The sequence below is a fragment of the Loxodonta africana genome, chromosome 2, assembly GCF_030014295.1.
Source record: "Loxodonta africana isolate mLoxAfr1 chromosome 2, mLoxAfr1.hap2, whole genome shotgun sequence".
In the NCBI taxonomy this organism is placed as follows: domain Eukaryota; kingdom Metazoa; phylum Chordata; class Mammalia; order Proboscidea; family Elephantidae; genus Loxodonta; species Loxodonta africana.
The window spans coordinates 74,779,194-74,806,433 of NC_087343.1; the positions used below are offsets into that span (position 1 = coordinate 74,779,194).

General features: G+C 38.8%; 1 protein-coding gene across 4 annotated transcripts in view; it reads left to right on the forward strand.

The window, feature by feature from the left end:
- Window positions 1-27,101, forward strand: part of LOC100657525 (general transcription factor IIH subunit 2) — a 48,037-nt gene extending 20,936 nt beyond the window's left edge. The window contains exons 15-17 of one of the 4 annotated variants that reach the window (XM_064272925.1): window positions 388-427; window positions 1,957-2,068; window positions 6,338-6,539. In XM_064272925.1, coding sequence (XP_064128995.1) covers window positions 388-427; window positions 1,957-2,068; window positions 6,338-6,435 — 250 coding nt within the window. In that variant the 3' untranslated portion in view covers window positions 6,436-6,539. Of the gene's footprint in view, window positions 1-387; window positions 428-1,956; window positions 2,069-6,337; window positions 6,541-6,573; window positions 6,827-26,190 lie in introns of those variants that run through there. The other 3 variants (XM_023545528.2, XM_023545529.2, XM_064272939.1) reach the window with 3 other exon arrangements.
- Window positions 27,102-27,240: the final 139 nt, after the last annotated feature.

Sequence of the window (27,240 nt, forward strand, 5' to 3'; positions counted from 1 at the left end):
TGCACATTAAAAAATAATAATAATAAATTTATACACAAATTGTTTTGTGACATTGGTTGCAATCCCCGAAATGTGTCAGCATTCTCCTCCTTTCCACCCCGGGTTCCCCCTGTCCATTCGTACAGTTTTCCTGCCCCTTCCTGCATTCTCATCTTTGCTTTTATGTAGGTGTTACCCATTTGGTCTCATATATTTGATTGAACTAAGAAACACATTCCTCATGTGTGTTGTTTGTTTTATAAACTTGTCTAATCTTTGGCTGAAAGAGGGACTTCAGGAGTGGCTTAAGTTCTTAGCAGGGTGTCTAGGGGCAGTTATTAAGATCTTGTTGAACTATTTTTTGTGAGTGAATTCTAAACAAAATGATTCCTAAACTTTCTTTTTCAGATTTTGTTACGGATGTCAGGGGGAATTGAAAGACCAACATGTAAGTTTATTTGCTTTCTGAATATTAAGTAATATGTAGGAAATATAACCCATTGCCATTGAGAATTGACTCGATGGCACTGGATTCACTGGGTTGGGTAGGAAATATTGAGGAAACAGTATTATAATAAGTTTTCAATAGGTTATTAGAGGTGAGATTCATATCAGTTATTCCTTAGAGGTATACTGTATTTTCACACAAATAACGTACGCCTTCTATGTTTGTTTGCCAACCGCGCCCTCCCGCCTCCTGCCCCCCCCCGAAATATTTTCCCCGGGAGGTGAAGTTGGCGGACAAACGTAGAAGGTGCATGTTATTTGTGTAAAAATATGGTAACTACAGTAGGTAGAGAGGAATTGGAGCAAAATAGTAATTTTGTCATTCTGTATTCTAATATTGCTATGAAGATGTTTTAGTATTTCTGTTTGCAAGCTAAACTACTTTTACTTTGGAAATATTAAGTTTTTTTTCTCCATATTGTACTTTAGGTTTTGTCATAACTCATCATTTAAGGTGGCAACAGATGAAAAATGATTTCTCTATTGTGCCAAGGAGAAAATTTTTTTTTTGTTTTAATTTTTGAAGGGGTCTATTTGAATATATAAACTTGTATAGAGGCAAATAAAATAGATCACTGTTATGTCTGATTTTTTATTACCTTAGTTATGTGTCCATATTTAAAAGTATTTTTTTTAACATATTAACTAGAAGTATTGCTTGTTTAGTCTACTTTCACATTTCATAAACAATTAAAAATTTTTCCATACCTCTTTGATATCAGTAACTTCATACTCACGAGAACCACTTTTTGAATCACTTGACAGTTCTTAAGAACACATCATCCTTCCTTGTTTGAGATGTAATAATTTTTTAATCTGTTTATGATGATGCCCCTGGAAAGTTGCCATATATGTAATACTGATAGAACAGTGGGTTTATTTCTTTTTTATTTGTCTTATATTTATCACGTTCTTTAAAGGCATAATTAAAAGGAGAAACAACTTTTGCATTTTGAGGTCATTCCCTAGAAATAAAACTAAACCTGGGCTAAATTTCTGTGCTTCTCTTTTTAACTGAATCAGTCAGGTGATTTCTCTAAGTGTTTAAAACTAGCTCTGTGGCAACCAATGTCACAAAACAATATGTGTTATTAATTGTTTAATGAGAAATTAATTTGTTCTGTAAACCTTTACCTAAAGCACAATTTTTAAAAAAAGCTCTGATTAAGCTCATGTGTCTTCCCCAAATGGTTACTTAAAATGAAGTAATTGAGAGTGCCCTAAAATACAAGAGACCTTAAGGACTCAAAAATAAAGTCATTACCTCACTTCTAAGGGATCATTTTGAGAGGGAAAGTACATTGCCTTAAATTTGAGGATATTTATAGTACACTGGAAGTAATAGGTAGGTAGGTGGGAAAAAGTTGATAGTGATACTAAAGAACAAAGCAACCTGAATATTTTCTAGCTCTGCTATACTTAACTTTTGGAAATTATTTTTACTTACCACTTTTCTTCTCTTCACTGCAGGTCTATGTTTGCACTGTGTGCCAAAATGTTTTCTGTGTGGACTGTGATGTTTTTGTTCACGACTCTCTCCACTGTTGTCCTGGCTGTATTCATAAGATTCCATCTCCTTCAGGTATTTGATTCCAGCATATAGTACACATTGCATGTGTTGAAAAGAAACTTGCAACTTTAAATAAAATGATTCTGTAGAAGAACCTCCAATTAAAACATGGAGAACAATTCAAAAGGAAAATCTGATTTAAGAAACTTTTTGCTAAGAAAATGTAATATTTTTATTAAATTTTTTATTTGTATCCTATCATAGAAACAACTGGAACTTAATAGTACTTTGTTCAATTAATTTTGTTTTCTTATTTTGAGTCATGATGTTTTAAAAGTGTGCATTTATGTAAATACAGTAGTATTTAAATTACTTGTAATGATTAAATTGATGTGATAATCTCGTTGTTTTATAATTAAAATAAATTCAGAATCTTTACGATTTAATTCATTTTTAGTGTAAGAAGAAAATTAAGTACAAATTCAGTGTAAGATGAAAATTAATCAGTAGTTACAAAATTAATACATATGATATACCGCTACACCCACCAGAAGGGTCTTTTTAGGTTTAACTAGACATTCAAATATAATTATGAAATTAACACATGAAATTATATGCTGCTGTGGCCAACAGGGATCTTTTTAGGTTTAAACATTCAATCTCACAAGACTTTCATGGCGACACTTGACACCAGTTTACTCAAAAGGTTGTTAGGAACATCAGGCTACCAGTAGTCCTCGTTAGCAGCAGAAGAACTTCAAGCAGAGCTCAAAGTACAGTTTAGGTGCAGGGAGATGAGAGCCTCCATCGGTGTCGAGGAGCCAGTATCTCTTGTAACAATTCCATACAAATAGCTTCAAGGGTCCCCACAAGGGATGTGTCAGTTTCAAGAGTCACTACACTCAGGGAACCCAAAACATGGTGTCCCCATCATATTATTTATAGTGCATTGTTAGAATGGCATGATGGCATCAGACGTCTGACTTCACAAGGAGGGAGAATCAACATTGGCCCAAGACTGATTCCTCTGATGTGGAGGTCAAATATACCCTCCAACCTTTCTACCAATTCTGACACCAGCTGGCCCACCCGCAGCATTCTACTTCTCTGCTGTGTTCAGTAATTTGTTGCAATGGCTACACAGGACAATAGTCACCATTAGGGGATTTATTAGGGAAGTAACAGGTTACAGTTCAGGATCAGGAATGACTCAGGATACGGTTCATCAGTCAGGACAGCTTCTTAGCTGTGTTTGCAGGCAGGCCTCTCTTTCGGCTCTCGGCCACTCAGCCCCTTCAGCCCCTTGGCCTGAACTCAGCCCTGCTTGGGCAAGTGTTACAGAGCTCTTTAGCTCCGCCAGTGAGTGTTTGGAGGCACCCCACTCCACCAGGAAGCCTCAGCCAGAAAGCGTTAATCTCTGTCACTTCATAGGTTACCAAGCCTAGCTCCACCAAGTGCCTGGAGGCACCGTACTCCACCGGCAAGCCTCCTTCCTGAAGGTGCTCAGCTTTCTTGCTTCATGGGCCAGCACATCCACTGTAGTTGCCTCACTCTATGGGCCAGGAAGCCCACTGCACCATCTCATGCCAATCTCCTGTTTCTGCTGCCACTGTTTCTCTATGCCGTGCTTGGCACTGCTTTTTACTGTCTCCGGTGTTATAGGCTCTGTCTCTGTCTCCTGGATCTAGGAGTTTCTCAGCGCAGGGACCTCTGGTCCAAAGGACACACTCTGCTCCTGGCTCTTCTTTCTTGATAGTAGTGGGATTGGCTCCCTTTAAGCCTAGCAGGGTGGCATAGTTGACCAATCCCCTTGTTAGGGTTCCATATACCTTATTTGCATGGTCCCACTCCCACAAGGGTTCCGTACACCTTATTTGCATTATTAGCAGGCTGTTCAGTCCCACTGGTGGGCCACATGCACCTTATTTGCATGTTGTTGTTGTTAGGTGCCGTCGAGTCAGTTCTGACTCATAGCGACCCTATGCACAACAGAACGAAACACTGCCCAGTCCTGAGCCATCTTACTGTCATTGTTATGCTTGAGCTCATCGTTGCAGCCACTGTCAGTCCACCTCATTGACCCCGTACTCTGCCAAGCATGATGTCCTTCTCCAGGGACTGATCCCTCCTGCGTAGTCCCACCAAATCATTTTGTGAGAGTCACAAGACCATGTGTGGTTAAAAGGGCCATATTAAGTAATTGACTGCACTGCATGCATCGCAGTCCAGATACAATCTAGTAATCAGAAATCATTTTTACTATAAGCTGAGTTGTCTAGAAACATAGTTAACATTCTTATTTTTATCAGGCATTGGCAGCAGAGCTAGACAGTTTAAATGAAGATGAAATTGAAATGCAGCAAGGGGAAGAGTTCTTTTGACACTTTCACTCTTCTGTGCTAAACCTGTTGCTTCAAATTTTATTCTAATAATTGGTAAATTACCAACATTTTAATTGTTTTCTGAGACTGGTTTACCTTATGGTTCAGGCTAATGAAGCTAAAGTTGTGGTGTCTATCCCTGTTAGTTTCGCTCAGTTTCATGTGCAAGAACTATTTAACCTAACCCTCTTCAACTTTCCCACTCTTGGTCATCGGAGAAATGTGGGTGAGAATGTGTAATAAGGTCTATGTTTCAGGTTCAATGCAAATATTCCATTATAGGCAGAACTCTTCTCAGAGTATACCCTGTTGATAGTAAATCAGGCTTTCTTAGGTATGCTTATTTTGAATTTATAAACATTAGTTACTTTAGAGCTGAGTTTCACTGTGAAATTCATGATCTTTTTTTTTAGTATTACATTATTTTATTGTGTTTTTGGTGAAAGTTTACATAGCAAATTAGGTTTCCATTTAACAATTTCTGTATACATTGTTCAGTAACACTGGTTACATTTTTCATAATGTGTTGACATTCTCTTTATTTCTGTTCTGGTTGTTCTGTTCCATTAACCTAGTTTTAGGGTAAACCATATAGATCGTTTTTTAAAGGACACAGTTCTCACAGGTGGTATTGTTTATTTTATAAGCCAGTCTGTTATTTAGCTGAACGGTGACTTCCGGAAGTGGTTTCAGCACAAAGTTTAAAGGGTATCTCAGGGTGATAGTCTCAGGGGTTCCTTTAGTCTCTACCAGTCCAGTAAATCTGACCTTTTAAAAGAATTTGTGTTTTGTTCTACATTTTTCCCCCATTCTATTTGGGACTATCTATTGTGTCTCTGTTCAGAACGGTCAGTAGTGATAGCTAGGCACCATTTAATTTTTCTCTTCTCAGGATAGATGAGGCCATGGTTTGTGCAGGTTGTTTGTCCTATGGACTAGTTTCTTCTTCGTGTCTTTCAATTGTGTCTTAGTCATCTAGTGCTGCTGTAACACAAATACTACAAGTGGGTGGCTTTAACAAAGAGAAATTTATTCTCTCACACTCTAGTAGGCTACAAGTCCAAATTCAGAGCGTCAGCTCCAGGGGAGGGCTTTCTCTGTCAGTTCTGGAGGAAGGTCCGTGTCATCAATCTTTGCTCAGTCTAGGAGCTTCTCCTTGCAGGAACCTCAGGTCCAAAGGACAGTCTCCGCTCCTGGGAGCACTTCCTTGGTGATATGAGGTCCCCCTGTCTCTCTGCTACTTCTCTCTTCTGTTTCTCAAAAGAGATTGGCTTAAGACGCTATCAAATCTTGCAGATCTCATCAATATAACTCCTACTAATCCATTTTATTACACCGTAGTGATAGTAGGATTTACAACACAGGGAAATCACATCAGCCGACAAAATGGTAGACAATCATATGATACTAGGAATCATGACCAAGCCAAGTTGACAGATATTCTGGGGGGACACATTTCAATCCATGAGAGTTTCCTTCCTTCTCTTTTGTTCCAGACTAGTAGAGACCAATAGTTGTATTTCAGATGACTGCTTGCAAGCTTTTAAGGCCACAGACACTATTCGCCAAACTAGGTTGTAGAACATTATCTTTATGGACTACGTTAAGCCAGTTGACCGAGTTGTGCCACGAGACTACAGTCCTAAGCCTTCAAACGCAGTAAACCAATACCATGAGGTGTTTAGTTATGTCTACGAAGTAGGTATATCTGTGCCCCCATGTGCTTTATTATATATATGAATATATATGCAGCACACACATACATGTATATACATATGCTTACAGATACACCTATATGTGCACACATATTTACACACATATACCATCCTTTACACATATATGCATACGTATACAGCTATGTAACCCCACACATGTTTTTTGGTTGTTGGTACTGTTGTTGCAAAAATGTATATGTTTTAGCATTTACCAAAAACACCCCTTATTCTTGTGTACTTCTTAGTGTCATCATTTACCTTGGTCCGCTTGTGCACACTTCACCCACATTCAGTAACCCTGCCTTTTCCGTTACCGAAAAAAAAACAAGTGTCCGCTATGTAGAGACATCCGTATTGCATTGGGCAAATCTGCTGCAAGAGACCACTTTAAAGTGTTAAAAAGGAAAGCTGTCACTTTGAGGACTAAGGTGTGTCTGACCCAAGCCATGGTATTTTCAATTGCCTCCTATACATGTGAAAGCTGGACAATAAATAAGACCAAAGAAGAATTGATGCCTTTGCATTATGGTGTTGGTGAAGAATATTGAATATACCGTGGACTGCCAAAAGAATGAACAAATCTGTCTTGGAAGAAGTACAGCCGGAATTCTCCTTAGAAGAGAATGGTGAGACTTCATCTCACATACTGTGAACATATTATTAAAAGGGACCAGTCCCTGGAGAAGTACATCATGCTTGTATTCAGGAAACTTCTTAGCTTTTGGTTTAGTCCAGTTGTGCTGACTTCCCCTGTATTGTGTGTTGTCCTTCCCTTCACCTAAGATAATTGTTGTCTACTTTTTTTTTTTTTTAATACTTACTACCTAGTTAGTGAATACCACTCTCTCTCCCTCCCTACCCTTGTAACCATCAAAGAATGTTTTCTTCTGTGTTGAAACCTTTTCTTGAGTTCTTATAATAGTGGTCTCATACAATATTTGTCCTTTTGCAACTGACATAATGCCTTCCACTCAGCGTAATGCCATCTAGATTGATCAATGTTATGAGATATTTCAAGGATTCCTTGTTGTTCCTTGTCGTTGCATAGTATTCCATTTGTGTGAATATACCGTAATTTGTTTATCCATTCATCTGCTGATGAGCACTTAGGTTGTTTCCATCTTTTTGCTATTGTGAACAGTGCTGCAATGAACAGATATATCTATTTGTGTGAGGGCTTTTATTTCTTTAGGATATATTCCAAGAGTGGGATTGCTGGATCGTATGCTACTTCTATTTCTAGAGTTTTAAGGAAGGGCCAAATTGATTTCCAAAGTGGCTGTACCATTGTACATTCCCACCAACAGTGTAAAAGTGTACCAGTCTCTCCACAACCTCTCCAACATTTATTATTTTGTGTTTTTTGGATTAATGCCAGCCTTACTGGGGTGAGATGGTATCTCATTGTAGTTTTGATTTGCATTTCTCTAATGGCTAATGATCGTGAGCATTTCCTCATGTTTCTGTTAGCCGCCTGAATGTCATCTTTGACAAAGTGTCCATCATATCCTTTGCCCATTTTTTAACTGAGTTATTTGTCTTTTTGTTGTGGAGGTTTTATAGTATCTTATAGATTTTAGAGATTAGATCCTGATCGGATTGTCGTAGCCAAAAAAATTTTTCCCAGGCTGTAGGTAATCGTTTTTCTCGTTTGGTAAAGTCTTTGGATGAGCATAAGTGTTTGATTTTTAGGAGCTCCCAGTTATCTAGTTTCTCTTCTGGTGTTTGTACATTGTTGGTAATGTCTTGTATTCTGCTTATGCCTTGTATTAGTGCTCCTAATGTTTCCCTATTTTTTCTTCCGTGATCTTTATCATTTTAGATTTTATATTTAGGTCTGTGATCCATTTTGAGTTACTTTTTGTACATGGTGTGAGGTATGAGTCTTGCTTGACTTTTTTGCAGATGGATATCCAGTTACACCAGCACCATTTTTTAAATAGACTATCTTTTCCTCAATTAATGGACTTTGGGCCTTCGTCAAATATCAGCTGCTCATGTTGTTGTTGTTAGGTGCTGTCGAGTCTATTCCGATTCATAGTGACCCTATGTACCACAGAACAAAACACTGCCCGATCCTGCGCCATGCTCACTGTCATTGTTATGCTTGAGCCCATTGTTGCAGTTTCTCATAGGTGGATGAATTTACATCTGGATTCTCAGCTCTGTTCCATTGGTCTATGTATCTGTTGTTGTACCAGTACCAGGCTGTTTTGACTACTGTGGCGGTATAATAGGTTCTAAAATCAGGTAGTGTGAGGCCTCCCACCTTTTCTTCTTTAGTAATGCTTTAATTATCTGGGGCCTCTTCCCTTTCCATGTGAAGTTGGTGATTTGTTTCTCCATCTCATTAAAAAATGCCATTGGAATTTGGATTGGCATTGCATTGTATCTGTAGGTCACTTTGGGTAGAATTGACATTTTCACAATGTTGAGACTTCCTATCCATCAGCAAGGTATGTTTTCCCACTTATGTAGGTTTCTTTTGGTTTCTTGTATTAGTGTCTTGCAGTTTTCTTTGTATAGGTCTTTTACATTTCTGGTTAGATTTATTCCTAAGTGTTTTATCTTCTTGGGGGCTGTTGTGAATGGTATTGATTTGGTGATTTCCCCTTCGAAGTTTTCTTGTTGGTGTAGAGGAGTCAAACTGATTTTTGTGTGTTTATCTTGCATCCTGATACTTTGCTGAAATCTTTTATTAATTCCAGTAGTTTTCTTGAGAATTCTTTGGGGTTTTCTGTGTATAAGATCTTATCATCTGCCAATAGAGATACGTTTACTTCTTCCTTACCAATTTGGATGCCCTTTATTTCTTTTTCTAGTCTAATTGCTCTGATTAGTACCTCCAGAACAATGCTGAAGAAGAGTGGTGATAAAGGGCATCCTTCTCTGGTTCCTTTTCTCAAGGGGAATGCTTTCAGACTCTGTCCATTTAGGCAGATGTTGGCTGTTGGCTTTGTATAAGTGCCCTTTATTATGTTGAGGAATTTTCCTTCTATTCCTATTTTGCTGTGAATTTTTATCATGAATGAGTGTTGGACTTTTTCATATGCCTTTTCTCTACCAATTGATAAGATCATGTGGTTCATGTCTTTTATTTATGTGATAGATTACATTGTTTTTCTAATGTTGAACCATCCCTGCATACCTGGTATGAATCCCACTTTGTTGTGGCTAATAATTTTTTTGACATGTTGAATTCTGTTGGCTAGAATATTGTTGAGGATTTTTGCCTCTATGTTTATGAGGGATATTGGTCTATAATTTTTTTTTTTTTTTTTGGTAGTGTCTTTACCTGGTTTTGCTATCAGAGTTATGCTGGCTTCATAGAATGAGTTTGGGAGTATCCCATTCTTTTCTATGCTCTGAAATGACTTTAGTAGTAGTAGTATTCTCTTTTCTGAAAGTTTGGTAGAATTCTCCAGGGCCAGACAGTTTTTTTGTTGGAAGTTTCTTAATTACCTTTTCAATCTCTTCTTTTGTTATAGGTTTATTTAGTTGTTCTACCTGTGTTTGTGTTAGGTTAGGTAGGTAGCGTGTTTCTAGAGATTTATCCATTTCCTCTAGGTTTTCAAATTAGAGTACAATTTTTCATAGTATTCTGTTAGGATTTTTTTAATTTCAGTTGGGTTTGTTGTGATATCACCCATCTCATTTCTTATCAGGTTATCTGCTTCCTCTCCTGTTTCTCTTTTGTCGGTTTGGCCAGTGGTTTATCGATTTTGTTAATCTTTTCAAAGAACTAGCTTTTGGTCTTGTTAACTCTTTTACTTGTTTTCTTATTCTCTATTTCATTTAATTTTGCTCTGATTTTTATTATTTGCCTTCTTCTGGTGCTCCAGGGCTTCTTTTGAGCTCTCTGTTTGAGTTATAGGGTTAATGTTTTGATTTGGCCCTTCTTTTTGGATGTGTACATTTATTGCTATAAATTGACCTCTGAGCACTGCTTTTGCTGTGTCCCAATGGTTCTGGTAGGATGTGTTTTCAGTCTCATTCTGTGAATTTCTTTATTCCATCCTTGATTTCTTCTCTAATCCAGTAGTTTTTGATCAAGACGTTGTTAAGTTTCCATGTCTTTGATTTTTTTTTCCCTTGCTTTTTCTGTTATTGATTTCTACTTTTATGGCTTTATGGTCAGAAAAGATACTTTGTAATATTTTGATGTTTTGGATTCTGTTAAGGCTTGCTTTATGGCCTAATATGTGGTCTATTCTGGAGAATGTTCCATGGGCATTGGAAAAGAAAGGATACTTGGCTGTTTTTGAGTGGAGTGTTCTGTATGTGTCTATGAGGTCAGGTTGGTCGATTGTGGCATTTAGATCTTCCATGTCTTTATTAAGTTTCTTTCTGGATGTTCTGTCCTTCACTTAAAGTGGGGTGTTGAAGTCTCCTACTGTTATTTTGGAGCCGTCTATCTCTCTTTTCAATGCTGTTAGAGTTCGTTTTATGTATTTTGGGGCCCTGTCTTTGGGTGGGTAAGTATTTATTATGGTTATGTCCTCCTGGTGTACTGACTGTGTAATCATTATATAGTGTCCTTCCTTATCCTCAGCGGTGGATTTTACTTTAAGGTCTGTTTTGTCAGAGATTAATATTGCCACTCCTGCTCTTTTTTGATTGTTGTTTGCTTAATATGTATTTTTCATCCTTTGAATTTTAGTTTGTTTGTGTCTTTAAGTCTAAGGCATATCTCTTGTAGGCAGCATATAGATGGATCGTGTTTATTAAATCCATTCTGCCACTCTTTCTCTCTATTGGTGCATTTCATCTATTGACATTCAGTGTAATTATTGATAGGTATGAGTTTTTTATGAGTTTAGTGTTGTCATTTTGATGTGTTTTTGTGTGTGTGTTGTTGACAGTTTCTTTGCTCCACTTAATTTTCTGTGCTGAGTCATTTTTCTTTATGTATTTTCTTCTTTTTCATTGTTGTTGATTTTGTATTCACTGAATCTTTATGTTTTTCTTGTTTTTTATTCTGATGTGTAGGGTTGTTAGTTTCCTTTCTGGCTACCTTAATATTTACCTCTATTTTTCCAAGTTTAAGCCAGTCTTTCATTTCTTTGTATCACCTTGACTTCTTCTCCATAGAAAGATCTATGACTTCATTTTTTAGTGCTTTTCTCTTTTAATGTTGTCATCTTTTACATATTGACATCTCTTCCCTATTTTCAGTGTTTTAGTTTTGATTTATTTTTGTGACTTCCCTATCTGGGTTGATAACTGGTTGCTCTGTCCTGTGTTCTAGTCTTGGGTTGTTATCTGATGTTATTGATTTTCTAACCAGAGGACTCCCTTAAGTATTTCTTGTACTTTTCGTTTGGTTTTTGGGAATTCCCTAAGCTTCTGTTTATCTGGAAATGCCCTTATTTCGCCATCATATTTAAGAGACAGTTTTGCTGGATACGTAATTCTTGAGGTAATTTTATTCCTCCAAAGCGTTATGTATGTGATCCCATTGCCTTTTTGCCTGCATGGTTTCTGCTGAGTAGTCCAAGCTTAGTCTTATTGACTTTCCTTTGTAGATGACTGTTCGTTTTATCCCTAGCTGCTCTTAAAATTCTGTCTTTTTCTTTGGTTTTCACAAGTTTGATTATAGTATGTCTTGGTGACTTTCTTTTAGGATCTACCTTGTGTGGGATTTGATGAGCTTCTTGGATACGTATCTTCTCACCTTTCATGATATCAGGGAAGTTTTCTGTCAAAAAATCTTCAACAATTCTCTCTGTTCTCTGTTATTCCCCCATTTTGGTACTCCAGTCACTGGTAAGGTATTCCTCTTGATAGAGTCCCACATAATTCTTAGGGCTTCTTGATTTTTTTAAAATTCTTCTATCTGATTTTTTCTCAAATAAGTTGGTGTCAAGTGCTTTATCTTCAATCTCACTAATTCTGACTTCCATTGCCTCAGTTCTGCTCCTATGACTTTCTATTGAGTTGTCTAATTCTGAAATTTTATTGTTAATCTTTTGGATTTCTGTTTGCTGTCTCTCTGTGGATTCTTACAGCCTGTTAAATTTGTCATTATGCTCTTTTATAACCTCTGTTGCTTTTTCTGTGTGTTCATTGGCTTGTTCTGAATTTTGCCTGATCTCCTTCCTGATCTCTTGAAGAGTTCTGTGTGTTAATCTTTTGTATTCTACCTCCGGTAATTCCAGGAAATTCTCTTGCTCCAAAAGATTTCTTGATTTTTTGTTTTGGGAGCTTGCTGAAGCCATCATGGTGTGCCTCTTTATGTGATTTGATATTGACTGTTGTCTCCGAGCCATCAATAAGTTAGTATGTTTATTTATTTTATGTTTGCTTACTGTGTCCCAGCTTCTCATTTTGTTTTATGTTGATATGCCCAAATAGGTTGCTCATGTGAGCTGGTTTGATTATTGGTGCCTTTGAAGCTTTCACGTCATGCCACTGGGTAGTTAGATTTTTAACCAGGTGTGTGAGCCCAGGAGTCCGTGTACTTTTCTCATATGGATTCAGCTCAGGTGTCCAGGTAGTCGGTCATCAAGTGTGTGGTGCAGGCTCTCACCTACAGTCCTAGACAGGCAGGGGCGATTGATGGAGGCACAGGTATCTGGCTATAGTAGGGGGTCACATGCTGACTAAGGCAGGGTGCTGACCACTGCCTCAGAGTGTCTGGGGGGAAGGCATGTTTCTGTTCCCTAGAGTGCATAGGTGGGTGGGTTTTGCAGCTGGACTATGGGCATCCAGTTCTGTCGGCTGCAAGGACTGAGAGGCATCACTTATTCTTGGACCCCTGTTATGGGTGGCTAGGTGGTGTGGATGGAGCCACCAGCCCTTAGGCTGCTGATGTGGGTAGGTGAGGACCCTGCTTAATAGGCAGAGCGGTGTCAAATGTTACGAACCTGCCACTACACCATACAGCTGATACAGTTGAACTTAGGCTTCAGGTGTACACTCTGTTGCATTGTGGTATTGAGGGCCTACACTGTCGAAATGGGCCCAAAGAGGTCTGTACAGTGGTGAAAGGCATTCAAAGTCCATGGACCCTTATGCCTGTGCCTATGCAAAGGAGCTCTGCCTGCCCTGAGTTCTCGGCTTAGGGGAGCTGGCACATTTTTTCCGGTTGATTAATTTGTTCCCTCTCCAAGGCTGGAAGAGTGGCTCAGGGCACATGACGGGTCCTACTTCCAGTGCAGGGGATGTGGCTATCTCTGAAGCTGGCTTGGGACCTAGCATAGAGTGGGGAAGGGGCAGGTAAATCGGAGAGGTTTTTCCCAAAGGGGTGATTTTTGATCCATGTGGTAGGTTAGATGCATGTACTTACCTTTTGCTGATTGAGCACCACTTTCCACTGATTCTGGAAGCTTGAGTAGACTCTGCCACTTGATCTCTCCTGATGTGGAAAATGCATCCCGGGCGTCACTGCTTGCCTCACTGCTCACGCCAGCTGATCCAGCCTGCAGGGTGCCAGTTCCCGCCAGCTCAGGTCGGGCAGTTCCTCGCTGCTTCTGAACTGTTCCTCCCTCCCCCTGTTGTTCAGTTCGATTCCTAAACTTTGCCTTGATGTTCAGAGCTCCTAGATTGTCATATATAATCAATTCACTTGTTTTTTCAGGTCTTTGTTGTAAGAGGGACCACAGGAAGTGTCTGACTACTCTGCCATCTTGGCCCCACCTCAGAAGCTCACTTCTTAATACTTAAATTATGAAGATGGGATTTATTTTAAATAATTTTAAATGCATACCTTTTTACTTCATGTTCTTTATCTTCTTCTTCTTTTTTTTTTTTCCTTGTGGACTTCATACTCTTTTTATTCAGTCTTAACAATCTTTGTTTTTCAATGGAAGATTTTAGTCCATTTTTGTTTAATGTGCCTACTAATATATTTGGATTTAATCTACCTTCTTATTTTGTGTTGTTTCAGCTATTCCATGTTTCTTTTTCTTTTCTTTCTTGCTTTTTTTAATATTGATTAATTTTTACCATTCTGTGTTTTTCTTCAGCTAGTTTGGAAATTGTCTGTTCTTTATTTTTCCCTTGTATTTTATTTATTTTTTTATTGTGGTAAATATATAGGTAGCAACATTTGCAATTTACAATCTTAACATGTAAAATTCAGTGAGATTAGTTATGTTTATCATCACTATTATCTATTTTTGAATTTTCCATCATCCTTTATAGAAATCCGGTGTCTTCCTTTCCCCCTCCCTCCCACTTATCCCTGATAACCACTAATAACTTGCCTGTTTTGGGTATTTCATATAAGTGGAATCATAGTTCATATTTGGCCTTTGGTGACTGATTTATTTCACTCAATATTCTGTTTTCAGGGTTCATCCATGTGGTAGTATGTATCAGAAGTTCATTTCTCTTTATGTGTGAGTAATATTAAAAAAAAAATTTTTTTTTTTAATATCCTTTTTTTTTTTTTTTTTTTTATTGTTAGCCATTCTTCTGTTGATGGACATTTAGGCTGTTTCCATCTTTTGGCTATTGTGAATAGTGCTACAATGATCATTTGGTAGTTATAATGAGCCCTGGTGGCACAGCAGTTAAGCACTCAGCTGCTCACTGAAAAGTTGGTGATTTGAACCCACACATCACTCCATGGGAGAAAGATGTGGCTGCCTGCTTGCATAAAGATTACAGCCTTGGAGGCAGGAGGAGATTACAGCCTTGGAAACCCTATGGGGCAGTTCTACTCTGTCCTGTAGAGTTATGAGTGAGAATCCAGCGAATGGCAATGAGTTTAGATTTGGCTTTATGGTAATTACATATTTAACTTTTCAAGGAACTGCAAACTATTTTCCATAGTGACCATATCGTTTTACAATCCCACCAGCAATGGATGAGGGTTCCAGTTGCTCCACATCCTTGCCAACAACTGTTGTTTACTATTTTTTTTAACCATAGCCATCCAAGTGGGTGAAAAGTGTTATCTCGTTGTGGTTTTGATTTGTATTTTTCTAATAACTGATGTTGAGCTTCTTTCCATATTCTTGTTGGTCATTTGAACTTCTTTGGTGAAATGTCTATTCAAGTTCTTTGCTCATTTTTTCGATTGAGTTGTTTGTCTTTTTGTTGTTAAGTTGTTGTATACTCCGCTTTTATTCTTTTGGTGGTTACCCTAGAAATGACAGCACTATACTTTTCTTGTGAAGTCCCTAGGTGGCTCAGTCGGTAAAGATACTATTGGAAAGGTTGGCAGTTCAGACACACCCGAGGCACCTCAGAAAATAAGCCTGGCCTGGCGATCTGGTCTCAAAAGATCCCAGCTTTGAAAACCCTATGGAGCAGTTCTACTCTGCACATGCAGGGTTGCCGTAAGTCAGGACTGACTCAGTCTCAACAACAGACTTTTCTTAACTCGGGTTCTTTAGAAAGTAGAAAGTATTGTAACTTTTTTTGGAAGGTACAAATCTGGGGAAGTGAGGGTGGAGAACAAAAGGCAGGGAAAAACATGATGCAGTGTGTTACCACAATGGCCAAGCTTCACGACGAGCAGTCTCCCAACAGATGTGCTCGCTTGGAGGTATATAAGGAAAGTCAAAGGGTGGAAGGAGGGGGAATTTGTTTGGCAGACTTCTTTCATCTCCTGTTTCCCACTGGTCAAGGTTTGCCACATAGGCTTGTGTCATCTGGTCCTTCAGCTCAGCAACATGCCATTGCATCCAATTCTAGAAGTGGACGAGCGACTCAGCTCATACAGTGTTGGTGTGTGGGGCATGTGGACTGTACTCTCCTGCGTTTCAATTTGGACTCCATCGAAATCAGGAAGCTGGACAGTGGCAGCAGTGGTGCAGACTAGGAAACAGGAAAAATCTTTGCAAAGGAGGTGGCCAGGGAAATCTGAGGAGGCATTAAAAGTTTGTGCCCAATACATGTTCATAATTTATCAAAATCCAAACTTAATGTATACCTTTACCTTCCCCACAATGTTGTGTGCTGTTGAGTTGGTTCCAACTCATAGTGACCCTGTATAACAGAGTAGAACTGTTCCACATGGTTTCCTAGGTTGTAATCTTTAAGGGAGCAGATCACCAGGTCTTTTCTCTTAAGGAGCTGCCAGCAGGTTCCAACCACCAACCTTCAGTTAGCAGCCAAGTGCTTAACCAGGGCTCCTTTCACAGAAAATGTACCCATTTAAAAAACCCATTGCCTTCCAGTCAATTCTGGCTCATAGCAACCCCACAATACAGAGTAGAACTGCTCCATAGGGTTTCCAAGGAGCAGCTGGTGAATTAGAACTGCCGACCTTTTGGTTATCAGCCTGGCTCACCGTAGCCCTCAACCACCGCGTCACCAGGGCTCCACAGACATAAAGACTAAAAGTACCTGAATTTCATTTACCTGTTTTCTCACTGCCCTGGTGGCATAGTGGTTATGTGCTGGGCTGCTAACTGAAAGATCAGCAACTGGAACCCACCAGTCAATCTGCAGGAGAAAGATGTGGCAGTCTGCTTCCGTAAAGAATACAGCCTTGGAAACCCTATGGGGTAGCTACTGTGACCTATAGGGTTGCTATAAGTAGGAATCGACTGGATGGGTTTTTTTTGGGGGTGGGGGTGGGGTTTCGTTTCTTATACATTATTGTTGTATATTTTAATCTTCCCTGTTTCATAAGACATTAATACTTGCTTGATCAATGTTTATTAAAATTTAATCACATATTTACCACTTTCATTTCTTCTTGCATCTCAGATCTATTTAGGATCATTTTCCTTCTACCTGAAGAATATGCTAGCATCCAGAGTATATAGTATGCTACCTATTATGTGAAGAAATAGGAAAAATAAGAATATGTATTTGCAATTTCTATTGGAAAGCAATAGAGAAAAATCAATAAAACCAAAAGTTGGTTCTTTGAAAAAACCAACAAAATTGACAAATCTTTAGCTGGACTGCCCAAGAAAAAAAGAGGGAGAGAAGACTCAAACTACTAAGATGAGTAGTGAAAGAGGGGACATTACTATGAACCTTACGGAAGTAAAAGGATTATAAGGAAATAAATACTATGAACAACTGGGGGAAATGGAGAGGGACTGCTAATAGGTACAGGGTTCCTTTTCAGGGTGATGAAATGTTCTGAAATTTATTTGTGCTGATGGTTGCATTGAATTAGGATAAATTGTGTGGTATGTGAGTTATATCCCAATAAAGCTATTTAAGGAAAAAAAAAACTGGGAGAATACACAGGGTATGGGTGTGGGACTGAGTGGATGAAGGCAAGGCTAAGAGTGAGATTATTATTATTATTATTATCTTTTTGTACTTTTAATTTTTGAGTCATATAAATTAAAAAATAAAATTTATGGAATTCTGGAAAGTTGTGAAGTAAATGAAAATAGAGTAGTATCATGGTACGTAGTAGTAGCTGTTAGTTGAAAGCCTGAATAATGAACCATAGCAGTCTTACCCATCAAATTAAGTAGCAAGTATGGAATTGGAGGTTGGAGGGGGAACTGTAATAGAATTTCTTTTTCCTGTATTTGGGTCATGGTTCAAACAACACATTTTCCACCTGTATGTGGCAATATGTACACTCTTTCTGTTTGTCATGGACCTCATTTACCCTTGAGAATAACTTCATCTATACAAGGTATGGGAGTATTTGGAGGCTGAAGAAGAGAAAATGATTAGATTAAAAGGCTTACCTTTACAAAGAAAGATTTCTGTATTTCCATTTAAGCTGTCCTCTAGTTTAAGAACCCGTGTGACCTACTATGTATCTGAATCACGTCATAATCAAAATACTAACATGTCACAACAGTACAGTAGGGCTTCTGCTGCTCAGGATGGCTGTAAGAAAGAACTGTAAGAATTTTATAGATTTCTCAATACTTTGTAATTGCCTCATGTTTGTGGTTATGTCTATGTTCAGCTTTTTTTATTTCCATAATGGTTGGCAAATGTATAACATAAAGAGATTTCATGAGTAGTGAGAAAGAAAGGGCACAAGTAGTCCTAGGGAGGTGGGGTGATGGAATCCGAAGGCCTTTAGTGGTGGCAGAGTGAAGAGAAAGGGTAAGAGGTCTGAGCCCTTGGAACATACTATAATAATGAAGAAAAGGGCATGGGAGGATGTCACACTTCTAGGAAGTAGCCAGGAGCACTCTAATACCCCTTTTGTGCCCGGTTCTATAAGAGCAGAGGATTTATTCTCTCCAAACAAACCAAAACCAAACCCAGTGTTGTCAAGTTGATGGCAACTCATAGCGACCCTATAGGACAGCGTAGAACTGTACCATAGAGTTTCCAAGGTGCACCTGGCGGATTCGAACTGCCAACCCTTTGGGTAGCAGCCATAGCACTGAACCACTAGGCCACCAGGGTTTCCTTATTCTCTCCATGTTCTCTAATTCGAAAACCTTGGTGGCCTAGTGGTTAAGAGCTACGGCTGCTAACCAAAATGTTGGCAGTTCAAATCCACCAGGCATTCCTTGGAAACTCTATGGGGCAGTTCTACGCTGTCCTATAGGGTTGCTATGAGTCAGAATCGACTCTTTGGCAATGGGTTTTGGTTTGGGTTCTCTAATTCTGTCCTGGGGAGAAGTATTACAAGGTAGACTGGGACCCTGGTGGGGTCCATATGGGATTTAAATTCCTGATTTCTTCTGACCAAATTGCTATTTGATTCATATCTCAGGCCGGGGTCCTGGAAACAATACACGGGTTGTTCACTAGTTTATTTATTAGTTTGCTCCACAAACCTTGTACATCTGTTGTGTGTGCGGCAGGATCCTAGGCATTGTGATACAGACAGTAAAAAGAGGACATAAAGCCTAACCTGAGGGATCTGTGAACCTCCCATCCTGAGACAGAAATAAATGTAAAGAAGTCATTGTGAAAGTGCTAATAATATGCAGAGTGCTTTGGGAATGCAAAGGACAGCTCTATAGTGGGTTTGGATGCAAACTCAAATGTCTACAGGGGCCAGCTTAGTGCAGAGTGGTGGCATCTGGAAAGCTCTTGCCCCATTTACAGAAGGCTCCTATGGGATACTGGGGTCAGGGATAGAAGGGAGATGTACTTCTCACTGTACCTCCTTTTGTACCTTTTGAATGTGCATTTTTTTACCTAATCAAAAATTTTTAAAGAAATAACCATTACTCAGCTCCAGCTATTTTTACATTCTGGGAATACAAATCCTCTGTTACCATATATTTTGATACTTAAAGAGAAACCCAAAAACTGAATTTTTTAAGTGAACTCCCTTAACTTTTAGATGTTAAACCAAAAAACCAAACCAAACCTAGCACCATCGAGTCAATTCTGACTCATAGCAACCCTATAGGACAGAGTAGAACGGCCCTATAGAGTTTCCAAGGAGCGCCTGGCAGATTCAAGCTGCTGACCCTTTGGTTAGCAGCCGTAGCACTTAACCACTATGCCACCAGGGCTTCCTTTTAGCTGTTGGCATCTAAAAAAAAACTATACAGGCCAAATAAAACATATCAGCAGGCCACCAGTTTACTACTTTGGCCTGGCCCGTCTCTGCTCCTTAGCAGGGCAGATAATCTTTCAATTTTCAGGTGTTATGATTTCCTGGGATATAGCCCTCCTAGGGGACAACTCATTTCAGGTATTAAGTATTAAGAATGGACTCTTAGGAAGAAGAGGGATCTTTTAAGGATCTCTGTAATCAGTGACTCCAAGTGTGATCCCTAGACCAGCAGCATCAGCACTATCTGGGAGCTTGTTTAAAAAAAAAAAAAAAACCCACTGCTGTGGAGTCGATTCCGACTCATAGCGACCCTCCATCACAGACCTACTGAATCAGAAACTGGGGGTGGGCCTATCAGTCTATGTTTTAACAAACCCTCCAGGTGATTATGATAAATGCTAAAGTATGAAAACTACTGCCTTAAACATATTACAGAGGTACATAGGTAACTAAAGCAGGTCCTGATGATAGGATTCTACAGCACTTTTTAAAAAAACTAACTTGGGTAACTTTAACAAAACCCAAACATGGAATTGCTTTTTCATTCTCTAGTTTTTTTTTTTTTTAGTGTATTTGTCTATACACTTACAGTTTTTAAAAATCAAATTCATTGAGTTATTATTGTTGTTAGTTGCCACCGAGTCAGCTCCAACTGATAGCGACCTTATGTGTAACAGAACAAAACGTTGCCTGGTCCTGAACCATCTCCATGATTGTTGCTATGCCTGAGTCCATTGTTTCGACCACTGTGTCAAGTCATCTTACCGAGGGCCTCCCTTGCCTTCATCGACCCTCCACTTTACCAAGCAAGATGTCCTTTTCTAGTGACTGGTCTTTCCTGATGACCTGTCCAATGTAAGTGAGCCGAAGTCTTTCCATCCTTGCTTCTAAGGAACATTCTGATTGTATTTCTTCTAAGACTGATTTGTTTGTTCTTCTGGCAGTCCACAGTATATTCAATATTCGGTATTCTTTGCCAACACCACAATTAAAATGTATCAGTTCTTCTGTCTTACTTTTTCATTGCAAGCTTTGGCATGCATATAAGATGACTGAAAAGACCATGGCTTTGGTAGGGCACACCTTAGTCCTCGAAGTGACATCTTCACTTCTTAAAACTTTTAAGAGGTCTTTTGCAACAGATTTGCCCAATGCAATAAATACATCATTTGATTTTTTAACAGCTGCTTCCATGGACGTTGATTGTTGATCCAAGTAGAACAAAATCATTGACAACTTCTATTTCTTCTTCATTTTTCATAATGTTTATTTGCCTGGTTATGAGGATTTTCATTTCCTCTTGTTCACTGTAGTCTTTGACCTTAATCAGTAATAAGTCCAGTCATCTTCATTTTCAGGAAGCAAGGTTGTGTCATCTGCATATCTTAGGTTATTAATGAGCCTTCCTCCAATTCTGATGCCAAGCTGTTTATATAGTCCATCTTATTAACATACAATAAAATACTCTCATTTTAAGGGGCAATTCAGTGCATTGTGACAAATGTATACACCCATGCAACCACCACTATCATCAAGATATAGAACATTTCCAGCACTCTGAAGGCCCCTTGGTAGTCAGTACTCCCCAGGACTCCCAAACCCAGGTAGCACTAATATGTTTTTTATTGATAGAGATTAGTTTTGCTTGTTATACATTTTCTTATAAATGGAATCATACAGTACGTATGGCTTCTTTTGCTTGTTGTTAGGTGCTGTCAATTCGGTTCCAATTCATAGCTACCCCATGTACAACAGAACGAAACACTGCCCAATCCTGCACCATCATAACAATCATTGCTATGTTTGAGCCTGTTGTTACAGCCACTGTGTCAATCCGTCTTGTTGAGGGTCTTCCTCTTTTTTGCTGACAATCTACCTGAACAAGCATGATGTTCTTCTCCAGGGACTGGTGCCTCCTGATAATACGTCCAAAGTACATGAGACAGTTTCCCCATCCTCACCTCAAGGAGTACTCTGGCTGTACTTCTTCCAGGACAGACTTGTTCATTGTTCTGCCAGTCCATGGTATGTTCAATATTCTTCGTCAGCTCCGTAATTCAAAGACATTAATTCTTCTTCAGCCTTTCTTATCCATTGTCCAGTTTTTGCATGCATATGAGGCAATTGAAAATACCATGGCTTGGGTCAGGCACAACTTAGTCCTCAAAGTGAGATCTTTGCTTTTTAACACTTGAAAGAGGTCCTTTGCAGCAGATTTGCCCAATGCAATATGTTTGATTTCTGGACTGCTGCTCCCATGGGCATTGATTGTGGATCCAAGTAAAATGAAATCCTTGACAAATTCAGTATTTTCTCCATTTATCATGATGTTGCTTATCAGTCTGGTTGTGAGATTTTTGTTTTCTTTATGTTGAGATGTAATCCATAGTGAAGACTGTGGTATTTGATCATTAGTAAGGGCTTCAAGTCCTCTTCACTTTCAGCAAGCAAGGTCATGTCATCTGCATAACACAGGTTGTTACTGAGTCTTCCTCTAATCCTGATGCTGAGCTCTAATCCTGATGCTGAGTTCTTCTTCATATAGTCCAGCTTCTTGGACTATTTTGCTCAGCATACAAATTGAATAAGTATGGTGAGAGGATACAACCCTGACTCACATCTTTCCTAATTTTAAGCCATGCAGTATCCCCTTGTTCTGTACAAATGACTGCCACTTGGTCTGTGTACAGGTTCCTCATGAGCACAATTAAGTGTTCTGGAATTCCCATTCTTCTCAGTGTTATCAGTAATTTGTTACGATCCACACAGTAGAATGCCTCTGCATAGTCCCTAAAACACAGGTAAACATCTTTCTGGTATTCTCCACTTTTAGCCAAGATCTATCAGATATCACAAATGATATCCTTCCTTCCATGTCCTCTTCTGAATCCAGCTTGAATTACTAGTAGTTCCCTATCAATGTACTGATGCAACTGTTTTTTAATTATCTTTAGCCAAATTTTACTTGCATGTGATATTAGTGATATTGTTCAGTAACTTCTGCATTCTGTTGGATCACTTTTCTTTGGAATGATCATAAATATGGATCTCTTCCACTCAGTTGACCAGGTAGCTATCTTCTAAATTTCCTGGCATAGACAAGTAAGCACCTACCTCCAGCACTCCATCTGTTTGTTGAAACACCTCAATTGGTACTCCATCAATTCCTGGAGCCTTGTTTTTTGCCAATGCCTTCAGTGCAGCTTAGACTTCTTCCTTCAGTATCATTGGTTCTTGATCATATGCTACCCCCTGAAATGGCTGAATATTGGCCAATTTTTTTTTTTTTTTTTTTTTGGTACAGTGACTCTGTATTCCTTCCATCTTCTTTCAATGCTTCCTGCATTGTTTAATATTTTTCCCATAGAAACTTTCAGTATTGCAACTCGAGGCTTGAAGTTTTTCTTCAGTTCTTTCAGCTTCAGAAATGTTGAGCATGGTCTTCTCTTTTGATTTTCTAACTCCAGGTCTTTGCATATTTCATTATACTACTTTATTTTGTCTTCTCCAGCCACTTTTTGAAATCTTTTACTTCATCATTTTTTCCTTTTATGCTTTAGCTTTTCTTGTTGTTGTTGTGCATAGCGACCCTGTGCACAACAGAACAAAACACTGCCCAGTCCCGACCCATCCTTACAGTCGTTATGCTTGAGCTCATTGTTGCAGCCACTGTGTCAATCCACCTCGTTGAGGATCTTCCTCTTTTCCGCTGACCCTGTACTCTGCCAAGCATGATGTCCTTCTCCAGGGACTGATCCCTCCTGACAACATGTCCAAAGTATGTAAGACGCAATCTAGCCATCCATGCCCCAAAGGAGCATTCTGGTTGTACTTCTTCTAAGACAGATTTGTTCGTTCTTTTGGCAGTACGTGGTATAGTCAATATTCTTCTCCAACACCACAATTCAAAGGCATCAGTTCTTCTTCTGTCTTCCTTATTCATTGTCCAGCTTTCACATGCATGTGATCCAATTGAAAATACCATGGCTTGGGTCAGGTGCACCTTAATCTTGAAGGTGACCTCTTTGCTTTTCAACACTTTAAAGAGGTCCTTTGCAGCAGATTTACCCAATCCAATGTGTATTTTGGTTTCTTGACTGTTGCTTCCATGGCCGTTGATTGTGGATCCAAGTAAAATGAAATCCTTGACAACTTCAATCGTTTCTCCGTTTATCACTTTAGCTACTTGACATTTAAGAGCAAGTTTCAGAGTCTCCTTTGACATCCATTTTGGTCTTTTCTAATGACCTTTTGCTCTCTTCATGTATGCTGTCCTTGACGTCATTCCACAATTCCTCTGGTCTTCGGTCATTAGTGTTCAGTGCGTCAAATGTATTCTTGAAATGGTATCCAAAGTCAGGTGGGATATACTCAAGGTCATACTTTGTGTCTCATGCACTTGTTTTAATTTTATTCAGCTTCAACTTGAACTTACATGTGAGCGATTGATGGTCTGTTCTGCAGTCACCCCCTCACTTTGTACTGACTGATGATACTGAGCTTCTCCATCATCTCTTTCTACAGATGTAGTAGATTTGATTCTTGTATATTCCACCAATGAAGTACATGTGTATAGTCACTGTTTATGTTGTCAAAAAAAGGTATTTGCAATGAAGAAGTCATTCATCTTGCAAAATTCTGTCACGCGATCTCTGACATCATTTCCATCACCAAGGAATATTTTCCAACTACCGATCCCTCTTCTTTGTTTCCAGCTTTTGGGTTCCAATCAACAATAATTATCAATGTATCTTGATTGCATTTTTGATCCATTTCAGACTGCAGAAGTTGGTAAAAATCTTTAATTTCTTCTTCTTTATCATTAATGATTGGTGCATAAATTTGAATAATAGTCGTATTAACTGATCTTCCTCGTAAGCGAATGGATATTATCCTATCACTGACAGCATTGTACTTCAGGGTAGATCTTGAAATGTTCTTTTTGATGATGAACACGATGCCATTCCTCTTCAGTTTGTCATCTCTGGCATAGTAGACCATATGATTGTCTGATTTAAAATGGCCAATCCCAGTCCATTTCAGCTCACTAATGCCTAGGATATTGACCTTTATGCATTCCATTTCATTTTTGATGGCTTGCAATTTTCCTAGATTCATACTTCGTACATTCCATGTCCCAATTATTAATGGATGTTTGCAGCTGTTTCTTCTCATTTGAATCATGCCACATCAGCAAATAAAGGTCTTGAAAGCATGACTCCATCCACATTATTAAGGTTGACTCTATTTTGAAGATGCGGCTCCTCCCCATTCATATTTTGAGTGCCTTTTCTACTCTTTTCACCCAAAATTCATGTTCTTGCCACACATTCACCCCATCATATCATAGCAAAAGACTTAAATCTACTTCAAGTCTAAAATCCAAAAATTCCTCTTCATCTGTGAAATCTAGAATACAGGTTGTCTGCTTCCAAAGTACAATGGTGGAACAGGCACAAGCTAGACATTTCTGTTACAAATGGGAGAAATTGGAGGGAAAGAAGGGATAACAGGCATCAAGCAAGTCAGCAGAACACATTATATTAGCTTTTAAGGTTAAAAATAATTCTCTGTTCTCTGTGACCACTTAGTCAATGGCCCTGCCCTCCAGACTCTGGGTGTTCGCCACACTCTCCAGATTCTGAGTGGAGGCCCCTCAGCTCTGAGGTTCAGCTCTGCCTTCCAGGCCCTCTGTAATGGAAACTCTGCTCCCTGTGTCTTCATGCAGCCCCATCCCCCTAGTCCATTTGAGTATCTCCTCTACCCTTTGAGACCCCAAAGGTCATGACCCTACCCTTGAGACTGAGGCATCTCTGCTTCCTGTGTTCCTTGTCTCTTCAGCTTCTGATTCCTGGTTCCTTGGCCTCTTAGCCCCTTGGGTCTTGCAGCCCACGTCTGCCCTCCTGGAGCAAGTGTTCCAAAGATCTGTAGCTCCACCAATAAGTGCCTGGAGGCATCCCACACCTGGTACCAAATTCTGTTAGTTATCTAGTGCTGCTATAACAGAAATGCCACTGGTGGATGGCTTTAACAAACAGAAGCTTATTCTCTCACCATCTAGTAGGCTAGAAATTCAAATTCAAGGTGCCAGCTCCAGGGAAAGGCTTTCTGTCTGTGTTGGGTCTGGAGGAAGGTCCTTGTCATCAATCTTTTCCTGGTCAACAAGCTTCTCAGTGCAGGAATTCTGAGTCCAAAGGGTGCTCTGTTCTCCTGGCTCTTGTTTCTTGGTGGTATGAGGTCCCCATGTCTCTCTGCTTGCTTCTCTCTTTTATATCTCAAAAGAGATTAATTTAAGACACAACCTAATCTTGCAAATTGAGTCCTGCTTCATTAACATAATTGCCAATAATTCCCACCTCATTGGCATCATAGAGATAGGATTTACAACCCGTAGAAAAATCATATCAGATGACACAATGGTGGACAATCACACAGTTTGGGAATTATGGACTAGACAAGTTGACAAACATCTTTTGAGGGTACACAATTCAATCCATAACACTATATATGCCCTATAATAGCTAAAATTTAAAATATTACTGTGTGTATGTATGAGTATGTTGAAAATGGTATTATTTTAAAGTTCACAACACCAAATCCTCTCTTCAGATTGGGTGGTGGATTGTGTGGGTATTTGCTTGCTTGTTTGTTTGGTTTTGGCTACCCAATATTTTAATTCCTTTCCTGTAGGAAATTTTTTCCTTCCTGCCATGTGGAGATGATATTTGACTCTATTTTTCACTAAGACTATGAAGAAGTTTTTATTGTCACTAGGAGCAAAAGGGAAGTTCTTAACTTGATACAGAAAAAGACAACTCAATAGAAAGTCAGACAAGCAGAATTGAGCAAGTAGAAGTTAGAATTTCTGAACTTGAAGATAAATCCCTTGGCACTAATATATTTGAAGAAAAATCAGATAAAAGAATTAAAAAAAAATGAAGAAACCTTAAGAATCATGTGGGACCCCATCAAGAGAAATAACCTACAAGTGATTGGAGTACCAGAATAGGGAGGGATAACAGAAAATACGAAGAGAATTGTTGAAGATTTATTGGCAGAAAACTTCCCTGATATCATGAAAGATGAGAAGGTACGTATCCAAGATGCTAATCGAACTCAACATAAGGTAGATGTTAAAAAAAGTCACTAAGACACATTATAATCAAACTTGCCAAACCAAAGATAAAAAGAGAATTATAAGAGCAGCAAGGGATAAACGAAAAGTCACCTACAAAGGAGAGCCAATAAGAATCAGCTCAGACTACTCGGCAGAAACCGTACAGGCAAGAGGGCAATGGGATGACATATTTAAAAAATTGAAGGAAAAAAATTGCCTGCCAAGAATCGTATATCCAGCAAAACTATCTCTTAAATATGAACATGAAATGAAGACATTTCCAGATAAACAGTTTAGGAAATTCATAAAAACCAAACCAAAACTACAAGAAATACTAAAGGGAGTCCTTTGGTTAGAAAATCAATAATATCAGGTATCAAACCAAGACTAGAAAACTGGGCAGAGCAACTAGAAGTCAACCCAGACAGGGAAATCCAAAAAAACAAAGCAGGATTATTTAAAAAAAAAAAAAAAGCTCAAAACAGTGTAACAGCAATATTAGTATATAAAAGAAGACAATGTTAAAATAATAAAGAGGAACTAAGAAATGTAATCATTCACCTTCCATATGGAGAGGAAGATATGGTGATACAAAGAAATTAAAGGTTCAAATTTAGAAAAAT